Consider the following 21,280-nt stretch of genomic DNA (forward strand, 5'->3'; position numbering starts at 1 on the left):
AAACCTCTGGATATCGCTGTGCATTTACATCGGTTTCCCCCGTGAGCTGAGGGGTGTTCACAACAATAGGGGGTGAAACGCCTTTCCATACAAAACCACCAGCTAAATCATTACCCAAAAGAAGGTCCACGCCCTCCACAGGCATACCGGGACGCACACCAAGAGCAACCTCTCCACGTACTAGGTCGGACTCCAACACCACAGTGTGGAGAGGCACACACACAGTCAGCAGCTCCATGCCCTGGACCAAGATGTTATAGCCAGTCTCCGAGTCCTTAGGAAAGGGAAGCACTTTTTCAGAAATAAACAAATCATATGCACCAGTGTCCCTCAGGATCCGTACGGGAACCTTCTCAGCCATACCCACCAACGACACATAGCCGTTCGTTATAAAAGGCAAGTAGGCCGTGGACCCACCGGAGGTTCTAACCAAGGCCTGGTTGGGCAAAGAATCTGCTGCAGGCAGCACAGGGCCCACCAGCCCAACTCCCTTCGCCTGCCTCCTGGATTTACCCTTCAGGACCGGACAATCCAACTTCCAGTGACCCTTTCCACGACAGTAATGACAAACGTTGCCGTCGGGTTTTACGCGGGACGCACGGTCAGAAGCCGGCAAACTGCGCTCCATCCCCGCTCCTCCCCTACTCGGAGAGCGGAGACTACGATCTGAGCCACGGCGAGAGCACTCGTCCGTAGCGCGGGGCTCATACTTCTGTGAGTTATCACATAATCGTCGGCCAACGCGGCAGCCTCCAGGGCCGTCTTAACGTCTTTGTGGTCACCCACATAAGTTGCCACGCGCCCAGGCACTGAATCCTTAAACTGTTCCAATACCATTAGGTCACACAGAGCATCAAACGTGGTAATTTTTAACGAGGTGCGCCAATGAGTAAACTGACACACCAAATCCTGAGCAAACTCCAAATGGGTCTGCTTGTCGCCCTTTTTCCAAGTCCTAAACCTCTTACGATATGCTTCCGGCACCAACTCATATGTTTTCAATACCGCATCCTTAACTTTAGCATATGTAAGATTGGGCTCTGCGGCCAATGAACAAAAAGCCTCCTGGGCTTTCCCAGTAAGAACGCACTGTAACATTAGAATACGGTTTGCGTCGGACCAATCTCCAGCCTCCGCTGCACGCTCAAACAAAGCAAAAAACGTGTCCGGATCCTTTTCATTAAAGGTTGGAACGAGCCGCAAACTCGTCCTAATGTCAAACAAAGGGAGCAGGTTAACAGCACCCACAGGCATGGCCACACACCCCTGGGGCCTACCTGGCTGACCCAGCTCGAGCCGACGAGCCTCGAGTTTTAAGTTCTCCTGCTCAACTTGTATTTTCTCACGTTCCAACTGCATCGATTCACGTTCCTTTTCACAGTCCATTTGCAACAAATACATTTGTGACAGCGGCTGGTGATTTGGTCCGCAACTCGGCAAACCCCGAAATGCGCTAGGGGGCAAAATAAAAGAAAAAAGTTTTTTTTTTTTTTTTTTTTTGTATTACCAAAGTTGAAGTTGTGAAGAACCCACTTACTATAACAGACAACAGTTTTAGGTTCACGAAATACGTATAATTAGTCTGCAAACTAAGCTAGTTTTTAGCTGATTTCGAGTCGGGTTTGGGGGCGGGCAGATCGATTAGCATGATTTGGTTTCATTGGCTATTGCTTCCGGGTTCTCCGCCCCCACACCCTTCCCCAACACGCCGGCTTTGTTTACATCCAGTCCCAAGTTTAACCATGGATGCTACAGCTTTTGCTAAAGAGGAAGACGGGGATGGCATCCAGGACATGGAAAGAGTTTTAAGAGCAGCTAAAACTCCAGCAGAGCAGGACTCGTTCGTACACGGAGTTGTATTCTTGATGAACTGTGATACAGGGATGACTGTATCAACAAAGCAATTCACACCACTGTTGTCTGCCGCCAAGCATTCGGCTTTGCTTTGGGGTAAGCTATCTTTATACTATCTGTGTAATGTATCTTTACATTACATTATCGTTAGTCTTTAGCAGTAGCTCCTTTCTAAACAAGTGACTAAGTCTAGCTAGCATAACAAAGGCACTAGCACTAACTAACAAAGGCTAGCTAGCTAACGTTAGCTAACATGCTAGATAGCTGAGCTGTCCCTTCGTTCCTAAACTAGCCAGCTACCTAGCACAGGGACATGGCTATAGCTAGTTAGCTATCCCTTTGTTCCTAAACTAGCCAGCAAGGCAGCTAATATCTAGCCAGCTGCCTAGCACAGGGACATGGCTAGCTAGTGAGCTAACCCTTTGTTCCTAAACTAGCCAGCGAGGCAGCTTATATCTAGCTAGGTAGCTATATTATAGAGAGAAACAGAATGAGAGAGCATGATAGGTATGGTAGTCTGACACCTTTGTTTTTTGTTTTTGTTACAGGATGAGCAAAGCTCCAGTCCTGTGAGGATTTGCAGCTCTCCCTGGGCCCCTCCATACCAGCCAGCAAGAAGATCACTATGCACTACAGCTTTGATTTTGCAGAACAGGTGAGAATACGTTCATCCTATCATGCATTAGCTAGTCTATTTAATCAACACTTTCTGGTACTATTTTATCTATATGGAGTGCCAGTACTGTGGGCAATAGTTTAATGTACTTTCTTCCTTCTATTCTATTGCAGTTTTGATGCTGAGAGACCTGGCATGGTTGTGGCCAGAGAACACCGTGATGCACCGGCAGTCGAGTTTCAGCTACTGCGCAAGCCTGATGTCCTGCCCCCCAGAGAAGGTCTTCTTGTGCAAGCCCCACCCGGACTGGACATGGCCAGACAGACGTATCTCTTTGACAAGATCAGAGAGTTCTGTTCTGATGAGGGACGAGATGTCACATATCCCCCGCCAAACTCCACAGCAGCTCAGAACAAGACTGTCCGCTTGTAGATTCACTGCAAATCATCAGGACGGACAGCACTGCAGGAGAAAGGCCACAGCCTTTTCCTGTTTGTATACTGAAGCATTGCTTGTTCTCTTGCACAGACTTGCCCACACTTGCACAGACTGCATTGTTAGAATATTGAATACTGAGCTGAGTACTGTTGTTATTACCTTGAGTATTGAGCTGGGGACTGTTATTACTTTGTTGTACACTTGATCACAATGAACACTATGCACCTTGTCTATAAAATAGACAACTGACTGTACACTTTAACACTTAGACTGTTGCCTTTTTTTGTACACTTAACTACTTATGCTTGTACTTTATATCATGTATGTGACAATAAAGAACGTTACATTTGAACTTAATCTTATATTGTGTTGTGAATGCAGTTAAGAACAAGATTAATACTGACTCAAAGAGTGTGGGGTCATCAGTGAGAGAGCACCCCACTTGGCAGTTACTCTCAGGTAATACCCCAAGTTGACAACCACTCTGACAGATAATGACAGATCGTCCAGTGGGGGAGTGGCTGGGGGTGGGGTTACCAGGCTATTGTTCACGCCCATTACCTGGCAGTTAGAGGTGTGAAAATGTTGGAGAACTTTGGAGGAGGATTTCTCAGCTAAGTTGATTTGGCAGTACTAGCATTCAAGCATATCTTCTTCAACTATGTTCAGATTTCAATGTATGAGACCTCATTTGAAAGCTTACAATCTGCACTTTCATAATCTGTAAAAAACAGAAAAATGACCTTTGCCTAGTTGAGGACCAAATTACCAGCGGCGGTCACATTTCTTTACGCTGCTCAAAAGTCCACCCGGACCCCGATGCACTAAACCAATCCCCACTTTCGTCTTTCCTACGAATAACACCTTTAGCCACAAAACCATCAACCAAAGCAGCTACTAGGCTGTCCTTTACACGAGCACTGCTGCTACTAATAGCAATACCATAGTGCTTCGCTATATCCATAAGCTGATCCTTAGTAAAATCAGCCAAACCGGACTCCGAAGGAGTCGCCAGAAAATCATCGACAGCAACCATAATGACCCAATGTTACATTACTAACAGAAAGTCACATATGCAGGTTGTTATGCAACCTACTTTCCGAAGCAAGCGACCAAACAATGAATGAACACTAACCACACGAAACTATTGAATGAACCAAAGCAAAACCAGGGACCAATCACATGTTGACTCGCTGTGACGCACAATGGCCGAATCCACACAGCCAACGCAGAATGCGCTTCCTCTCTAACTGCCTACCGAAAACTATCTAATCTCCCCCCCTAGTCTTCATGTGACCACATACGGCGGGTATTTATGCACTAAAATCCGCTGCTGCGAAAGAGCGATCGGTAGGGCTGGGACGACGCGTCGACGTAGTCGACATAATCGACTACGTCAATACGTCGACTTGCGTAATGTGCGTCGATGCGTCGCAAATAAACAACATGGCTGCGACCAGTGGAAACATGGAGGTCCCCGGAGTAGAGCCGGCAGCTAAAAAACCTCGCCCACGATCGTCCAAAGTGTGGGAGTACTTCAGACAAAAACCGAACAATGTGGTGCTCTGTAAACTGTGCAAAATTGAAATGGCTTATCACAGCAGTACATCTGCAATGAACGAGCACTTGAAGCGAAAGCATCCCGGAGCTCTTTGTGAAGACAGCCGCAAGATAGCACCGTAAGTCACCGTTGTATTTCTGTTCACTTTTCCGGCCGTGTATGAGTGAAAAATGGATAGCTACTAGCTAATGTTACACAAGCAATGTAGCTCACCACAGTTTGTATGTCTTCTGGTGTTAGTAACGTTAGCTATGTAGCTGGCTAGCTACGGTAGCCAATTGTCATTGTGGTGCTCGCACCTAAATGGCTACGTTAGCATCAATTTAGCTAATCATAACATAGCAGCGAGAGTAACGTTAGCTAGCCATGTAGCTACTAGCTAGCTATGTGTTGTGGTGATGGACAGACTTCTAAATGGCCATGTTGGCATTCAAGTTGGCTAAACATAGCAGTGAGGTGGAAATTAAGGGGCCTACACATGATAAGAAATGTGTGCTTTGCGCGAGGTAGGGCGCAGAGCGTTTTGTTTACAAGCACATGTTGCTAGGCAACAGGGAAGCTACCGGAGTTTTGAAGAACGGTGTGCGAAAATCTCCGAAAACAGAGGTTATTTGGATAAACTGACCACATATTGGGAATCTACATGGTTACTTTCTCGCCTGAGAAAACATTAAAACTAGTCTTATTTTTAAATATGCCACTATTAGCATTAGCTATTTAATTAACTAATGTGCTTAATATTTTCAGGAGGCAAAGCAGTGTGGAGGACTTTTTCCACAAAAAGAACACAACTCCATGCACACCCCAGATGGCTGCTCAGCTTTCTAACTGCATCTTACAGATGATCGTCAAGGACATGAGACCTGTTGCTATTGTGGAGGGTCAAGGCTTCCGTGAGATGATCAACACATTTCACCCAGGGTATACACTTCCCTCCAGGCACCACTTCACAAATTTGATGGAGAAGAAAGAAAAAGAAAGAGAAGTGGACATGCTCACATTCCTCCACAGTAATGCCTAAGGTGGAGGGGGGAGAAGGGAGAGAGGGGGGGAGAGAGCGAAGGGGGGAGGGCGAGAGAGAGGAGGGGGAGAGAGGGGAGCGCACGAGAGGGGGAGGGGGAGAGAGGAGCGCAGGAGAGAAGGGGGAGGGGGAGAGAGGAGCGCAGTAGAGAGGAGGAGGCAGGAGGAGAGAGAAGGGGAGAGGGGAGGAGACGAGGGAGAGGGGGAGAGAGGAGCGTGGGAGAGAGAGGAGTGTGGGAGAGAGGTGCGCGGGGGAGGGGGAGAGAGAGAAGGGGAGAGAGGGGGAGAGAGGAGTGAGGGGGAGGGGGAGAGAGGAGCGCAGGAGAGAGTAGAGGAGGCAGGAGGAGAGAGAGAAGGGGAGGGGGGGAGAGAGGAGGGGGGGAGAGAGAGGAGCGTGGGAGGGGGAGAGCAGAGAGAGGGGGAGCATGTTATATTGTTACTGAGATCGTTATTGTTACTGAGAGTTATAGTTAAGGTATTCCGGTTAGAATTGCACTCGAATTGCACTAATTAGAGGATTTTATGTTGGTATTTATTTTGGTATTCCTCCTGAAAATGACTTGAACTTGCCTACTGCATTACTTGCACTTTTCCTTTTATTTGAAGTTAACTTTTATATTTTATAATATTATATTTTATGTTGGACAGTAAGACAGAGAGGATTTTTTTTGTTGTGGAATATTGCCCTGCAGTGCAGAAGCATAATTTATATATTTGTACAAGAATAATTGAATAAAATACTGAAATGTTAATAAGAGAAGTTTTTGACATTTATTTTGGGAAAATTAAGTGATATATTAATCGAACAGTAAAAAAAATAATCGTTAGAATAATCGTTAAATTAGTCGTTAGATTAATCGACTAATCGAAAAAATAATCGCTAGATTAATCGTTAGAAAAATAGTCGTTAGGGACAGCCCTAGCGATCGGCAAGACGACAACCCGCCCGGAGCAGGGACGTGCTCCCGAGACTTTGTCTCTAACCGCGTTCGCCACAACACTACAACCCCCCGTCAACGAAACCCAAAGGGGAATCGCTGCTCTGCCTGACCAGGGGAATGGTAGCAGAGCGCAAAGTGCACCAGCTGCATAGACCCACCCGCTGACGCACAAACGCAAATCAGTAAACAAAGAAAAGACGGTCCCAACCAAAACTATTCCTGCCAATAGCAAAATAGTAGCCTACTAAAGCTTAGCACAAAGCTCCCCCCCATAAAACAACAAACGCAAACAACGCAACGCAAACAAGAAAAACGAAAACTCACCAAAGCGCGACTCCCAGAACAACAACACACAGAAAGCAGACTTAACAACCACACTGGACGAGCCCCCACTTTTGTTACGACCCAGCTCGTAGAGTCGCAACAAAAAGGGGAGTCACACTACCAAAGCAAGCTTTTAAGAATATTTAATAAGTGGCTACTTAAATCATACAAACAATAATCAACTAGTATGGGATGTGAATATCAGTATGTCAGTGGTGTAGTGTAATGCATGGATGCAAAGACAAAAGTATGATGAAGGTGGATGTGGTAAGGTGTAAACCAAAAGTCCAAATCAAAACTAAGGTGCTCCTGGGGAGAGAGAGAGAACTCTGCTTCTGGATGGCCCTTATACTCCAGGCACACCTGCGCCAGGTGCACCTGATCAGGAGCCACTCCCAGACTCCACCTGCTGGACACAGAAGAAAAGATCCAGCCTAATCCCAACCCCCAGCCAGGGGACTGGGAGTCGTCACACTCACACACATACTAACACACCCTAGAACATTTTCAATTCGAACGAATTTTCTCGAGGCGAAGTGCATAATCACATCACGTAATTCGCTGTAATCACGCCGCCTGGTGGAACATCGCATCTACTCTTGTCTACTCACGTTTACTCATGTTTACTCACGTCTACTCACGTTTACTCGCGTCTACTCGCGTTTACTCACGTTTACTCGCGTCTACTCACGCATTTGCCTTGCCTTTAATCTGGTGCAGCGAAAAATGTGAACACTGCACATCACCGGGACAACACAACACCAACACACTGAGACACAGGAAACAGCTCTGCCTGTGAACTTACCGGAGGAAACGCCTCAATGTGTGTACGATAGTGGGCCAGTGTGTTCATGGTAGAGTAAGTATGCGTGTATGCGTGCGTGTATATGTATGTGTGTGTGTATGTATGTGTGCGCATGTTTATGTATGCGTGCATGTGTGTATGTGTGCGTGCATGTGTGTGTATGTGTGTGTATGCGTGTGTGTGTGTGTGTGTGTGCTTGTGTATGTGTGTGTGTGTGTGTGCATGTGTGAGTGTGTGTGTGTGTGTGTATGTGTGTGTGTGTATGTGTGTGCGTGTGTGCGTATGTGTGTGCGTGGGTGTGTATGTGTGTGCGTGGGTGTGTATGTGTGTGTGGGTGTGTGTGTGTGTGTGTGCGTGTGTGTGTGTACCTCGTAGGTGATCTTGAGGCTGGACTGCAGCAGGTTGGGGGGGAACCTGGGATGGACTTCTGCGGTCAGCCAGAGGCGGAACCCGGCCGTAGGCTGCAGAACGTTGAGCTCCTGAGGGACAGACAGAGAACAGCTCAGCTCAGGGTAGACGTCTCACACTAGGCTGCAGAACGGGGAGAGTCGCAGCACTTGAACTGGGGCGTGGTTTTTTGGGCAACGCAAACAAGTGCTTCTAAAATGATTTAGTCTAAATAGTCCCCAGATGCGTGGTTTCCCCTTGATACACACACACACGCGCACAAACGCACACACACGCACGCACACACACACACACGCACACACACACGCGCACACACACGCACACACACACTCGCACACACACGCACACAAACTCAAAAACATCTCACTTCCCAGGTGCCCAGAGGGGAGGGAGAGTATGATGCACACACACATGTGCCATCGTACGCACTCTTTCTGTTCCCTACCCTGAGGGCTTCATCTGGTTTGGCGTGTACGGCAGACCCCTCAGTAAGAGTCTGGGGAGATTTTAGGTGTAAGGTCTCTCTCTACTGCTCTCTCTCTCTCTCTCCCTAGTGTCTGTGGTCAGTAAACTGAGCCCACCGGCCAGTCTCACTCATCACCACCAGCTGGTCTCACTATCAGCACCCGCCCCTTGTGTGGAGAACAGAGAATGAGGAAGCACCTCTCCAAGTACTGGGGAAACAGTCGGGTCACCTAGTGTGTCTGTGTGGCCAGCAGTTTCAAACGTCCTATAAACTGCACTGCAAGGTGCTTCCCGACCATCTTACTGAAAAGAAAACACCTTGCAGTGTGTATTGAGAACAGCTCAATGATCATGCACAAGGAAAGCTTCTAAAAAAAAAAACAGGGCTTCCTGTCATGCGCATGAACTAGACTGCAGGAAAATTCTAAACTTTTCACCAAATGGCAAATGGTAAACTGCTCTTATATAGAGCTTTTTTTCAAAACGCTTTACATTGGCCTCTCATTCATCCATTCGCACACGCATTCACACATCAATGTCGGCAGCTGCCATGCAAGCTCGTTGGCACCACAAGAACATACCAAGCTAGCAGGTTTATTTTGCATGGCAAACAATACAATTGTAGTCATATGTTGATATGTGTGTTGTGTTTTTATGAGTAGTAGTTTTCGAGGTTATGGGTGTAGCGGGGAGACGCTGGTGGTGAGCCAATGAGGCAATCTAGCTGGCCTGCACACATTACATTCTCTGTCCCATCCTCTCTGGATCTGATAGGACACAGATCTGATAGATCTGATAGGATTGAAAGTGCTATCTTTACTATCCCCACCAGAACAACCTCCTGGACCCCCACCAGTCCGGATTCAAGGTTGGCCACTCGACAGAGACTGCCCTCCTTGCAGTGACGGAGTCACTCTATGCCACGAGAGCAAACTCTATCTTCTGTCCTGATACTCCTAGACCTTTCAGCAGTGATTGATACAGTAAACCACCAGATCCTCCTCTCCACCCTCGAGGAGAAAGGCGTCACTGGCTCTGCAAGCTCCCTGTTTGCACCTACCTGACAGGCCACTCCTACCAGGTGACATGGAGAGGGTCGATGTCGGAACCGCGTAGTCTGACTACGGGGGTTCCACAAGGGTCTATCCTGGGTCCTCTCCTGTTTTCCCTCTACAATACATCTCTGGGTTCTGTCATTCGCTCACATTGCTTCTCCTATCACTGTTATGTCAATGAAACCCAACTGGTCATTTCCCCCTTCTGACACAAAAGTGGAGGCACGCATAGCTGGGTGCTTGGTTGACATATCAAGCACCAGCTGGACAAGACTGAGCTGCTGTTCCTCCCGGGGAAGGACTCCCCGCACCGGGACCTCAACCTGCGAGGAATCTGGGTGTGACACTGGAGGACCAACTGTCCTTCTCTGCACATATGACATCTGTCGCACGCATTTGCAGATTCCTCTACAACATTAGAAGGATTCGCCACTTCCTCACTGACGAAATGGCGCAGGTGCTCATCCAGGACCTGGTCATCTCCCGCCTGGACTACTGCAACTCTCTCCTTGCTGGGGCCCCACAGCAGCCCTTCTCCGTTCTCTACACTGGCTCCCTATAGCGGCTCGCATCCAGCTGAAAACTCTGGTACTAGCCTACAGGGAAATTAAAGGAACAGCATCCTCCTACCTCCAGGCCACGGTGATTCCAGGTTCTCCTCGTCATTCCTTCTCGTTCTAGCAATCTGTTTCTTTTAATCATGCTGGCAATTGCTTTTGCTATCCGTTGTCGCCTCCCTGTTCCGCCGAAATGACTTTGGTCTGCTTTAGTGCTTAGAAGCCGCTGTAGGACTCTTGAAAGCAACATTTAGCCTACTGTCATTGTGCATGTGAAAAATAAAATGAAACGAAATGTCAAACGAGCATATAAGTACAATGAAATATTAAATAAGAGCTAGCCTATGAGTTGTCCATATTCTTGCATGAGGATAAGTTACTGCACAAGTCATTCTCATTCTAACCCTTGAAATGTTTGGTTAAAGTGGGGGGTGGGCTGAGTTGTCCAGTGCAGGTGTGGAGGGGCATCAGGCAGTGGTGTCCTATTTCTGGGCAGCTGTACACTTTAGCCATTGAGCCACTTCTAAGCAGGTTAAGCGCTAGGGTGTTGGGGCTGATATTACCGGGGTTGCCTCAGCGTCCCTCGCTGGTGGTGTCGGCTAACGCTGATGATGTTAGCGTGTTCGTTAAAGACCAGGGGGATGTAGAGTCCCTGGGCAGCAGTCTCCTTATCTATGAAAGGGCAACATCAGTCAGGATAAACTGGGGGAAGAGTGCATTGTTGCTGGTTGGGCAGTGGGCAGATGGGGGAATTCCAACATTACCAGGGAACCTCAGCTGGGGCATGCAGGGCTTGAAGGTCTTGGGTGTTTTTCTGGGAACTGAGGAGTTTCAGAGGAAAAACTGGGAGGGGATAATGGAGAGAGTGTGTGCCAGATTGTCTAAGTGGAAATGGTTGCTACCACAGCTATCCTTTAGGGGGAGGGTCTTGATAACTTGGTCGCCTCGACCCTTTGGCACAGACTGACAGTCCTGTCTCCACCACCATTGAGGGGATCCAGAGGGCAGTGGTCGACCTCTTCTGGTCAGAGCAGCACTGGTTGAGAGCCGGTACAGGAGGGAAGACAGGGCCTGGTGGACATCGCCTCTCGTATCACAGCTTTCAGGCTGCAGACAGCTCAGAGACTGCTTTATAGCTTTGTCGTGCCTTGGTTGGACGCGGCTTGTGTGCTGCTGAGGAGGGCTGGACAGCTGGGTTACGATAAACATCTGTTTCTGCTCCAACCCCAGTCTGTGGATTTAACTGGTCTCACTCCCTTCTACCAGTCGGTGTTGCAGGCCAGGCAGGTTTTTAGTTTTTGTCGCAGAGCTGTGCTGACTCCTGGGATGTAGCTCTTTTTGAGGAGCCCCTGTTTGGGAACTGTTTGATTACATCTCAGGTTATGTCTTCTGTCAGCTTGAAATCCAGACTGAGAGAGGCTGGGTGCGTCAAACTGGATCATCTGATGAAGACATCTGTCCAGCAGCTTGCTGATATGCTGAACATCAGGTCCTATAGACTGCTGCTTAGGCTGGTGGAGGAGGTCTGCGCTTCCCTGACAGAAGCCCTCGGAGCATTTACCAAAGACCATATTCTAGCTGACCAATGGGATGATGAATGTACAAACTCCCCGTTGACAAACGGACGGGTGACCTCCAGTGGAGGGTCGTACATGGGGCCGTAGCTACGAACAGATATCTGGTGCACCTCCATCCTGACTCAGGGGACGGATGTCCTTTTTGTACACAGCCTGAAACATTGCAGCATCTTTTCACTCAGTGTCTCAGACTGGTTAGTTTGTTCAGTCAGCTGCAGGTTTGGTTTCAGGGTTTGGGGAGCGTTTTTCTTTTTGTCTTTTCATTTATGGCCCATGCTATTCTGTAAGTGTACGTGTCATGCTTTTATGGCGCAATCCTCATTACGGCGAAGCCTTGCGAGGGCACATGACCTCCAAGGCACACTGCTATCCATATGCCAGACTTCTAGGGTGTACTCGTTTTCACTTCGAAGGAATGTAGGCTATCCCTGATGTTACAGGTAAACACTTGTATGTTCAGTTGTCAGAAGTAAGCACTTTTTTGCATTTGGGCCCATATCCGTATGTAATTCGAATCATTTGTATTTAACTACCTCATATCCACTGTCACTTGTGTGTTTGCCATTTTAATATAAACACATTTACCTTTTTCTCCGGTCTCCGTAGTTGTGCATCCTGGTCTAGTAATTTGAAAGCTGAAAGTTCACCTTTTTCTCCTGTTTCCCGAGTAATTTGGTTTAGTCATAGTTAAAATAGTAAGATTTAAGTCACTTTATGGCAGTGACTGTTCAGCCAATGCAGTAAAGTCTTTCAGGTAGATTACATTTTGATTTTACTGGAGGTGAGATTACGTGTTATATGAACTGTTGACCAATTATTACCCTTAGGCTATTACCCGTGCCCTGTGTGAGCCTACAACAATATCACACAAAATTAGACATAATTTATCATTAACACCTTTAGTAACACTGCTTCTGCCATGCTTTCAAAACCTGGATCCTTAACCGCACACACGTGTCAGCCATATCGACTGCCTCGGGCTTCATGGCATTGTCATAGAATTTACAACTGGCCTCAAGACTTTTCAGATCTCAGCTTTTTGTTCTTAAAACCTATTGATCCAGTCCCCTGCCTTTTGCTATTCTAAACACTTTAAACCTTTGTTCTCTCTCTCTCTTGTAATTCCAAACACCTCCTGAACCTCTGTCTTCCCCACTTCTTTGTTAAGACAGACACCCCTGTCGTTGTATCCTCACCAGGACAGGAAGGCCTCACACCTCAACCTTCCCGTCCTGGCTCAGGCCATTGTTCCTTTGTCTATATTCAAAGTGTACCGCACTTTTCTTTGCATCCCTCGACCACTGTTTGATGTCTGTCACCTTATTATGACATGTATAGATGGGTCAGGCAACCAAATCTCTGCCAGCGTCACATCCTTGTATTGAGCACATATAAGGCTGCGCCAAACGAGCTTTGGCTTCACTTCTTTCTGATGAACCACTCTGTGTTTTATCCTGAGGATCTTTTGTAATCGTATTGTTTTCTTAATAAATCTGACTGAACCTTTTTGCGCGAACCTTGGCAAATCCTTTTTTGACTTAAGATCAAAACTTCTTCAACAGCATCGCTCGGTCATTTTGTATTCTATTACAGGTAGATTAAATTATATTGTTGTTGTTTTTATAATGGTTAGCTATTCGATGTTATTATTATGCTATGAATATTATTATTGTTAGCAGGGGCGTCATGCAACCCAAAAAACTGAGGGGGCATGAGATAGCGATATGTTATGAGCGCGCGCTGTGCGCGAAATGTTAGTGTTTTTTTTGTGTTTTCAGTTTTAAATCAGGACACAGCACACTATCAGTTGCCACTCAAGCAATGTGAAATCAAACTTACCGGTAGCGTTCTTTCAAGGACTTTCAAAATAAAAGTAAGGGAAAACAAATCTACTTTTTTTTACTCACTTGGCATTGGTCCGAATGATATAGCCTACTGTATACTGAAGTATGAAGTATATTGAATCTGATATACTGAATAGCCTAATATTTGGAGGAACTGTTCTTCAGTTAAGGACAACCTTAATCTAAATGTATGCAAGCAGACGTAGAAAATGTGTTTATGTGAGACGAGGCCTGGACGAGGTCGTGTTAATTTGGAAAAAAACAAATCCACCGGGAAAGAGGGTGTTTGGCTTTTTGAAAGAGGTTATGGTGGCTTTTCTAGGTGGTCTATGACATAATTAAAATAATGACATAATTAAAATAATACATTCAGTTCAGTAAAAAATTATAATAATAATAATATTTAAGAAAATAATTATAGCTCCGCATTGTAAAATGTAATGGTAAACAAACAATAACAGAAATGTAAAAAAAATATATATAAAAAAAAAAAATCTGAGGGGGCATGTGCCCCCTCAAGTTCTATAGGCATGACGCTTCTGATTGTGAGAGAGGTCAGGGAAGAATTTTTACAGCTCACTTTTCTGGCCCCCAGGTGAAACTGTTTTTTTGCTTCCCTCTGGAATATGTAGGGGTGGGACCTATGCCCAACCTCCCATTGCTCTCTGTAAAGCGCATTGTGTTGCTTCTATGTATGAAATGCGCTATACAAATAAAGTTTGATTTGATTTGATTCCTGTGTTGAACAGTTTTGGTCTTTAACGATCGCAGCCTCCTGCCAGAGGGAGCGTGTGAAGAGGCCATAGCCCGGATGGGAGGGTCCAGACTTGTCAGTCCTGCTATGAATTAAGCCATACCTCTCTCCTACTCCCTCCCTATCTCCTTCTCTCTCCTTCACTGAGGCCCGCCACCTCATAACAACCCTTTCTGTCCGTCTGTCTGTCTGTCTGTCTGTCTGCTTGTCTGCCTGCCTGTCTGTCTGTCTGTCTGTCTGTCTGTCTGTCTGTCTGTCTGTCTGTCCAGTTGCTGGGCAGAGGGTGGCTACCGTACCATACACCCTAAGACCGTGTGACATCACTCCAGAGAGAGGAAGGGATGGAGGGGATGGAGAGAGAGAGAGAGTGAGAGAGAAAGAGAGAGAGAGAGAGAAAGAGAGAGAGAAGGGGGGTGAGAGAGAGAGACAGAGAGAGAGGGAGAGAGATGCAGTGTAACAGGGTATGGCTTAATTCATAGCAGGACTGACAAGTCTGGACTGCAGGGATCTTTGGATGAACCACAGGAGATACATGCACACACACACATACACACCCACACATGCAGGCACACACGCACGCACGCACACACACACATCTACACACGCAGGCACACACGCAGGCATACACGCACAGATACACACACACAGACACACACATACACACACACACAGAATAACACCACACCACAATCGCTGCCAACACCTGTCTCTCCCAGAGAGATATGACCCAGTACAGTGACACACTGTCCACAGGGAACAACCCCCCCCCCCCCCACACACACACACAACCACAAACTGTGACTAACTATGACTAATATTATGGGTTGAGCAGAAAAAAAACAAAAAAAACATTATGTATGAAGATAGACCTTTAAAAACAGGGCAGGGGCCAGCATGTGTGTGTGTGTGTGTGTGTCTCACCGTATGTGAGAGTGTGTGTGCGTGTGTGTGTGTGTGAGTGTGTGGTTGCATGTATGTGAGAGTGTATGTGTGAGAGTGTGCGTGTGTGTGTGTGTGGGCGTGTGTGTCTGTGTGTGTGGTTAGAGTGTTTGTGTGTGTGTGTGTGTGTGGAAGCTGTTCTGTGTCTGAGAGTCATACTACTTCTTACCTTCACCTCTGGCCACAGTTCTATGAGCTAATGACCAGTCCAGGAGTGACACACACACACACACACACACACACAGACAGACACATACCTTCTCCAGCAGGGGCAACCATGCGGTAACCAGGTGCAGGTTCTTGAGGCAAAGCCAGTCTGGTCTGCGGGAGCACTCTCTCAGCATGGCCAAGGCCAGGTCAGCCTGGCCCTGTCCCATCGCCACCTACGCGCACACACACACACACACACACACACACACACACACACACACACACACACACAAAGAGAGAAAGAGAGAGGGAGCAGAGGGTGAGCTGAGGGGGTCTGCTCGAAGATTATTGCTGCGGACAGGTTAGACTGAAATTCAGTGTACACACTTTTGAAGGAGTTTGTGTCTGTGCATGCCTACAGTACACAAGTGTGTGTCTCTGTGTACAGTAAGCCCCAGCACGCGTGAGTGTGTGTGTCTACTAGAGCTTGTCCGAGCCCATCCCATTGGATGCATTTATGCGCCCGTGCCCGGTTTAACCCAGGGGCGGCAGTAGCTCAGGAGGTAGAGCGGATCGTCCAATGATCCTCCTGATGACATGTTGAAGTGTCCTTGGGTACGAATGGGTGAATGAGAGGCCTTCATTATAAAGCGCTTTGGATAAAAGCTCTATATAAGTGCAATCCATTTACCATTTAAACCCTGAAGGTTGGCTGGCAATTCTGAGTTGTTTGAATGAGGAAAATCTGTTCAGAAGTACATGAGGGATCTTTCTGACTACACTAGGCTGCTTTCTTCTCATCATGTTGTAAATGTTGTTAACTGGGTTGCTCTTTTTCAAGCTACACTAGCCTAGCCTACTTCCTCTCGCCAATGACCTGCAAAGCCAAACCAGCGAAATCCAACACTTACATTTCAAATCGTAACCTTTGATTGACTGATTATAAAACATAATTGACTCAAGGAATTAAAGCATCCCAACGTAGGATGTGGTATTTTTGCGATTTGGCACCCCCTATAGGTTCACTTTTGCACAACTGTCGTGAAATGATAAATAGCCTACTATTTGCTTTTGTTTACAAAGTGAAGCCGGTCCCCAAACACCCACATGAGATAACAGAGAACAGTTGAGAGCTGGAATAAAAGGGCCTAGTTAGTATATATATATTCCCAGATATAATGTATGTGATAGCCACAACTAATGTCGGTCTACTGACAGCCTCGTTGGCCCAACTTGTACACACATGCACATGCATCCATCTCCAAATGCGGTAGCTACAAATCAAATCAAATCTCCTCCCAGGGGAGGCTCTCTCTGCACTATCCGCAAATTTAATATACATCTCTCTCATTAATTATTTTTATTTTATGACTTTTAAAATCCCGTTTCATTCATAAAAACCATAGAAAATTCAACAACAAAAAAAGTTTTTTCTAACCATCCCTCCCACTGTATTGTTACTCTATATTGCAGGTACTCAAGCAACAACGAAGCGTGTGTTGAACCATTTGTAATAACTTTTATTCCTCCTTGATAGACAGTATAGACATATCTATCAGGTTACCGCAGCGCCACCCTGTGACCTGGCTGCTACCATTACATCCCCCCCTTTTAGCTAAAGGATACACCCCAATACTAATAAAACACCAGAACATATTACTCAGGAAAACTTCTGTAAACTAGTCCTAGACATTTTACACATTTAGAACATAGCACAATTCTCACATTTAGATCTTGTTTAGCTTTGTCACAGAACAAAAAGGAACATTTTGTTATTTCCTATTCATTCCTTCTTCTCCTTATGTTCTAAACAATAAACATCAACTCACTTTTGGTTTAACTTCTCAACTGATCAGTCCATCATTTTATTCTCAAGTATCAAGTCACTTTATTCAAATATCTAGTCTCTCTGGTGGCTTGGACATACGACCTGATCTGGTGACTGTTGGAGTAAAGGATACAGAAGGCGCTGGCACCACTCTTAGATGGGACCGGTTGCGCCGCAGTTGTCCTGTAGGTGTTTCCACAATGTAGGAGCGTGGCGTGCGGGCAGTGCCTATAACAGTCCCTTGAGTCTTAGTAGGCATGACCAACACCTGCTGTCCTGGTGCTAAAGGAGGCATAGTCTGTGTGCGGTGGCGGCGGTTGTACGTCTGCTGTTGTTGTGATTTCAGAGCTGCATCCTTCTCCCGGAAGGCTTGGAGATCTGGCCACTGTGGTTGAAGCTGTTGAGATGAAATGGGAACCGGGGTCCGGATCCTCCTTCCCATCATCAGCTGCGCCGGGGAGCTCCCATGAGCTAGAGGCGTAGCCCTGTACGCCAGCAAAGCCTTGTGAAAATCCCCCTCCTTGGTGAGAAGTGACTTGACGGTCTTGACCGCTCTTTCTGCCTCCCCATTGCTGCAGGGGTATCTGGGGCTGCTTGTCACATGGGCGAAGTTGAAGTCTGAGGCAAACTGAGCAAACTCATGGCAGGAGAACTGTGGTCCATTGTCTGTGACAAGAACCTCTGGACAACCAAACCAGGCAAAGACTGCTTTGCACCTCTCGATAGTATGGCGTGCTGATGTGCTACTGGTCAGGTTACAGACCTCTATGTATCTGGAGAAGTAGTCAACTAAGACCAGATAGTCCCCTCCTTTCCACTGAAAAAGGTCTGCCCCCACTCTCTGCCACGGTCTGCTGGGCAAGTCTGTAGTGATCAACGGTTCGACTGGTGGCTGAGCTTCCATAGTGCAGGTCTCACAGCGCTCGACCATCTGTTTGATCTGTGATGCGAGGCCGGGCCACCAGACCGATTCTCTTGCTCTGGCAAGGCATTTGTTGATCCCTTGATGTCCTTGGTGGAGTTTCTGAAGTATCTCCTGTCTCATCTGTCCTGGGATAACCAGTCTCTCTCCTTTCATGAGCAGTCCCTCAGTCTCATGCAGGTCTGCCTGCTCTGGCCAGTAGGGAAGTAGCTGTTCCTGGACTTCCCTCCTGCGGAGAGGCCAGCCTTTGTTGTGAAGCCTCTGAGGCGTCTACATGTGTTTTTTTTGCCTGGCACATATATTATGTCAAAGTTGAACCTGAGCAGCCGCAGTCTGAATCTGAGCACCCGAGGCGGCAGGTCATCCAGTGCTCTCGACTTGAGGAGGGTGATGAGAGGTTTATGGTCTGTGCGTAATGTGAAGTCTAGACCACTCAGGTAGCCACTCAGGCGCACACACGCCCACGTGACTGCGAGGGCTTCCTTTTCGATTTGCGCATATCTTGTTTCTGTTGTGGTCAGACTCCTTGAGACGTAGACGACTGGTCGCCACGAGCCGTCTGGTTGCTTCTGTGTCAGGACTCCCCCAAGCCCGTTGGAAGAGGCGTCTGCTGACACTACCGTCTCCCTAGTAGAGCTGTACTGAGCCAGCACAGTGTCAGAGCTGAGGTCTTTCTTTGTCTCCCGGAAAGCTTTTCTCTGGGGTGCTTCCCATGTCCAGCAGGTATTGTTTCTCTGCAGATCTCGAAGTGGTTTTGTCAGTCCGGGGAGACGCGGGGAGGATTTCCCCACAAAGTTGACCATGCCCATAAAGCGGCGGATATCTGACTCATTCTTTGGTTCCGGCATGTCCAGGATTGCTTAGATTTTCTCAGGATCCGCACTGATGCCTTGTGCGTTGACAATGTGCCTGAGGAATTTGATTTCTGTCATGTCAAACTGGCACTTGTCATTCAGAGTAAGCCCCGCCTCTCAGAACTTTGTCAGCACTCTGTGCAGTCTGTCATCGTGTTCGGCGCGGTCTCGTCCTGTCACAAGGATGTCGTCGGCATGACACAGGACTCCATCCATTCCTTCAATGAGCTGAGAGATCCTCCTCTGGAAATGCTCCGGGGCTGACGCGATACCAAAAGGCAGTCTTCTGAAGTAGTACCTGCCCTCTGGAGTGATGGAAGTCGTGAGCAGCCTCGAGTCTTTGTGCAGTGGCACCTGCCAGAAACCTGAAGTTGCATCAAGTTTAGTGAAGATTGAGGCTCCTTCCAATCTGGCAAGCGTTTCATCCACAGCAGGTAGGATCAGTCTCTCTTTCCACACTGTCATTGAGATGTGTCAGGTCGACGCAGATGCGTATTTTCCCTGATGGTTTCACAATCGGGACTATACCCACGCACCATTCAGTTGGCTCTTCCACGCGGGCAATGACCCCAATCTCCTCCATCCGATTCAGCTCCTCCTTGACTTTGCTCCTGAGAGGGATGGCTACTCGTCGAGGGGCGGAGAGGGCGTAGGGCTGAGCAGACTCTTTCAGCTTGATTTTGTATACTCCTTGTAGTCGGCCCAGTCCAGTGAACACCTCCGGATACATTGAGCGGAAGTGTGTCTCATCATCTTCAACGCTGTGAAGCTGAGGGATCATGTGTAGTCTCATGATTGCAGGGAGGCCCAGTAGCGGTGTGTTAAGGCCTCTGACGATGAAAACCGCTTCCTCAATCTTCCTGTCTCCCTTGTGAAGCACAGCATCTACTTGTCCCATCACATCCAGTGGCTTATTGTTAGGACCAAACAGCGACTTGCGCTGGGGTGACAGTGGGCCATAATTGTCCTGTGTGTATTCAGACTCGGGCAAAGCAGTGACACCTGCTCCGGTGTCTATCTTGAAGCACAGAGGCCTCCCATTGATGGACAGGTTCTCCGTCCATGTGGACCTTGTCTGGGGACTCTGTTCTGTGACTGTGCCTAAATATTCAGGCTCCGAATATGCAGCCTCTGACTCTGTCTCAAATGAATTGAGAGTTCGCTCTGTTCGGCACACAGCCGCATAATGCCCTACCTTATGGCATTTCCGGCACTCAACATCTTTTGCTGGGCACTTACTCCACGGATGCTTTGGAGCTTTGCCGCATTTTCCACAGGCTTTGCTCTTGTCTGAGGAGGACTGGTGTGCAGCCTGCGCATGGCGTTGATTTGGTTTTGGTTTGTAGCCCTTTTTCTTAAATTTATTGTGAGCTACTGCATCAACATGGGCTGGGGACTCAGTTGGGCGCAAGACAGTTTGTTGCTTTTTCACTTCTTCATGTTGTCTCACTTGCGATTGCTGTGGCTTAATCTAATTTGGCGTTTAACTGCAGCTTTTCTGACAAGCGAGCATTGCATATGCCCACCACAATCCTATCTCGGATCATTTCTTCACGTAAGTCTCCAAAGTTGCAGGTTTCTGCCATTTTGTGCACATTAGTAATAAAGTTATCTGCACTCTCACCTGACTCTTGGCATCTTTTGTTAAACTTTGCCCGTTCATATATGACATTATGCACTCTGACGAAGTGGTCATCAAAAGCCTTTTTCACAGCATCATAGTCCTTCAGCTGGTCTGCTGTTAGCTGCAGTGAGCTCAATATGTCATCAGCCTCGTCTCCCATTATATATCAGTGAAGTTACCTGATAGTCCTTCTCTTTTCCAGCAAGACCTGACACTGCTCTAAAGCGTTCAAAACGTCTGATCCACGTTGGCCATGAACTTGGCTCGAAGTCAAATGGCTCCAGTGGTCTGAACGTCACGAGATGCTCCATCTTGATAGCAAGGACGACGTTAACTGGTTAGCTTCCTAGCTAGCACGGATTAGCCTTTCGGTTTTAGCCACGAAATTCGCACTTTCATTCACCAAACCTCTTCTGTCTGGTCGAACTGGTACTAACAGGCACTAATGACTCAATCCTTTATGGGTTTTCGCACTTCTGACACCATGTATTGTTACTCTATATTGCAGGTACTCAAGCAACAACGAAGCGTGTGTTGAACCATTTGTAATAACTTTTATTCCTCCTTGATAGACAGTATAGACATATCTATCAGGTTACCGCCACGCGACCCTGTGGCCTGGCTGCTACCATTACACCCACCTCCCCTGAATTTCTTTGGAGGCCTGCCTCACAGTTTGGGAATGCCTATTCTAGACCATTGTGGGAGGACATCATCATCGAAAAAGCTCTGACATGCCCCCAT

General features: G+C 47.3%; 1 protein-coding gene across 1 annotated transcript in view; it reads right to left on the reverse strand.

Annotated features, from left to right (window-relative positions):
* The window catches only part of dync2h1 (dynein cytoplasmic 2 heavy chain 1), a gene marked incomplete at its 5' end in the record, with an annotated part of 236,486 nt that overhangs the window by 54,138 nt on the left and 161,068 nt on the right, over positions 1–21,280 (reverse strand). Inside the window, 2 exons of the mRNA XM_084443002.1 lie at positions 7,928–8,038; positions 15,416–15,541. Of these exons, the coding sequence (XP_084299128.1) occupies positions 7,928–8,038; positions 15,416–15,541 (237 nt within the window). The remainder of the gene's footprint in view (positions 1–7,927; positions 8,039–15,415; positions 15,542–21,280) is intronic.

This window comes from Borostomias antarcticus (genome assembly GCF_949987555.1).
Source record: "Borostomias antarcticus genome assembly, chromosome: 1".
Lineage (NCBI taxonomy): Eukaryota > Metazoa > Chordata > Actinopteri > Stomiiformes > Stomiidae > Borostomias > Borostomias antarcticus.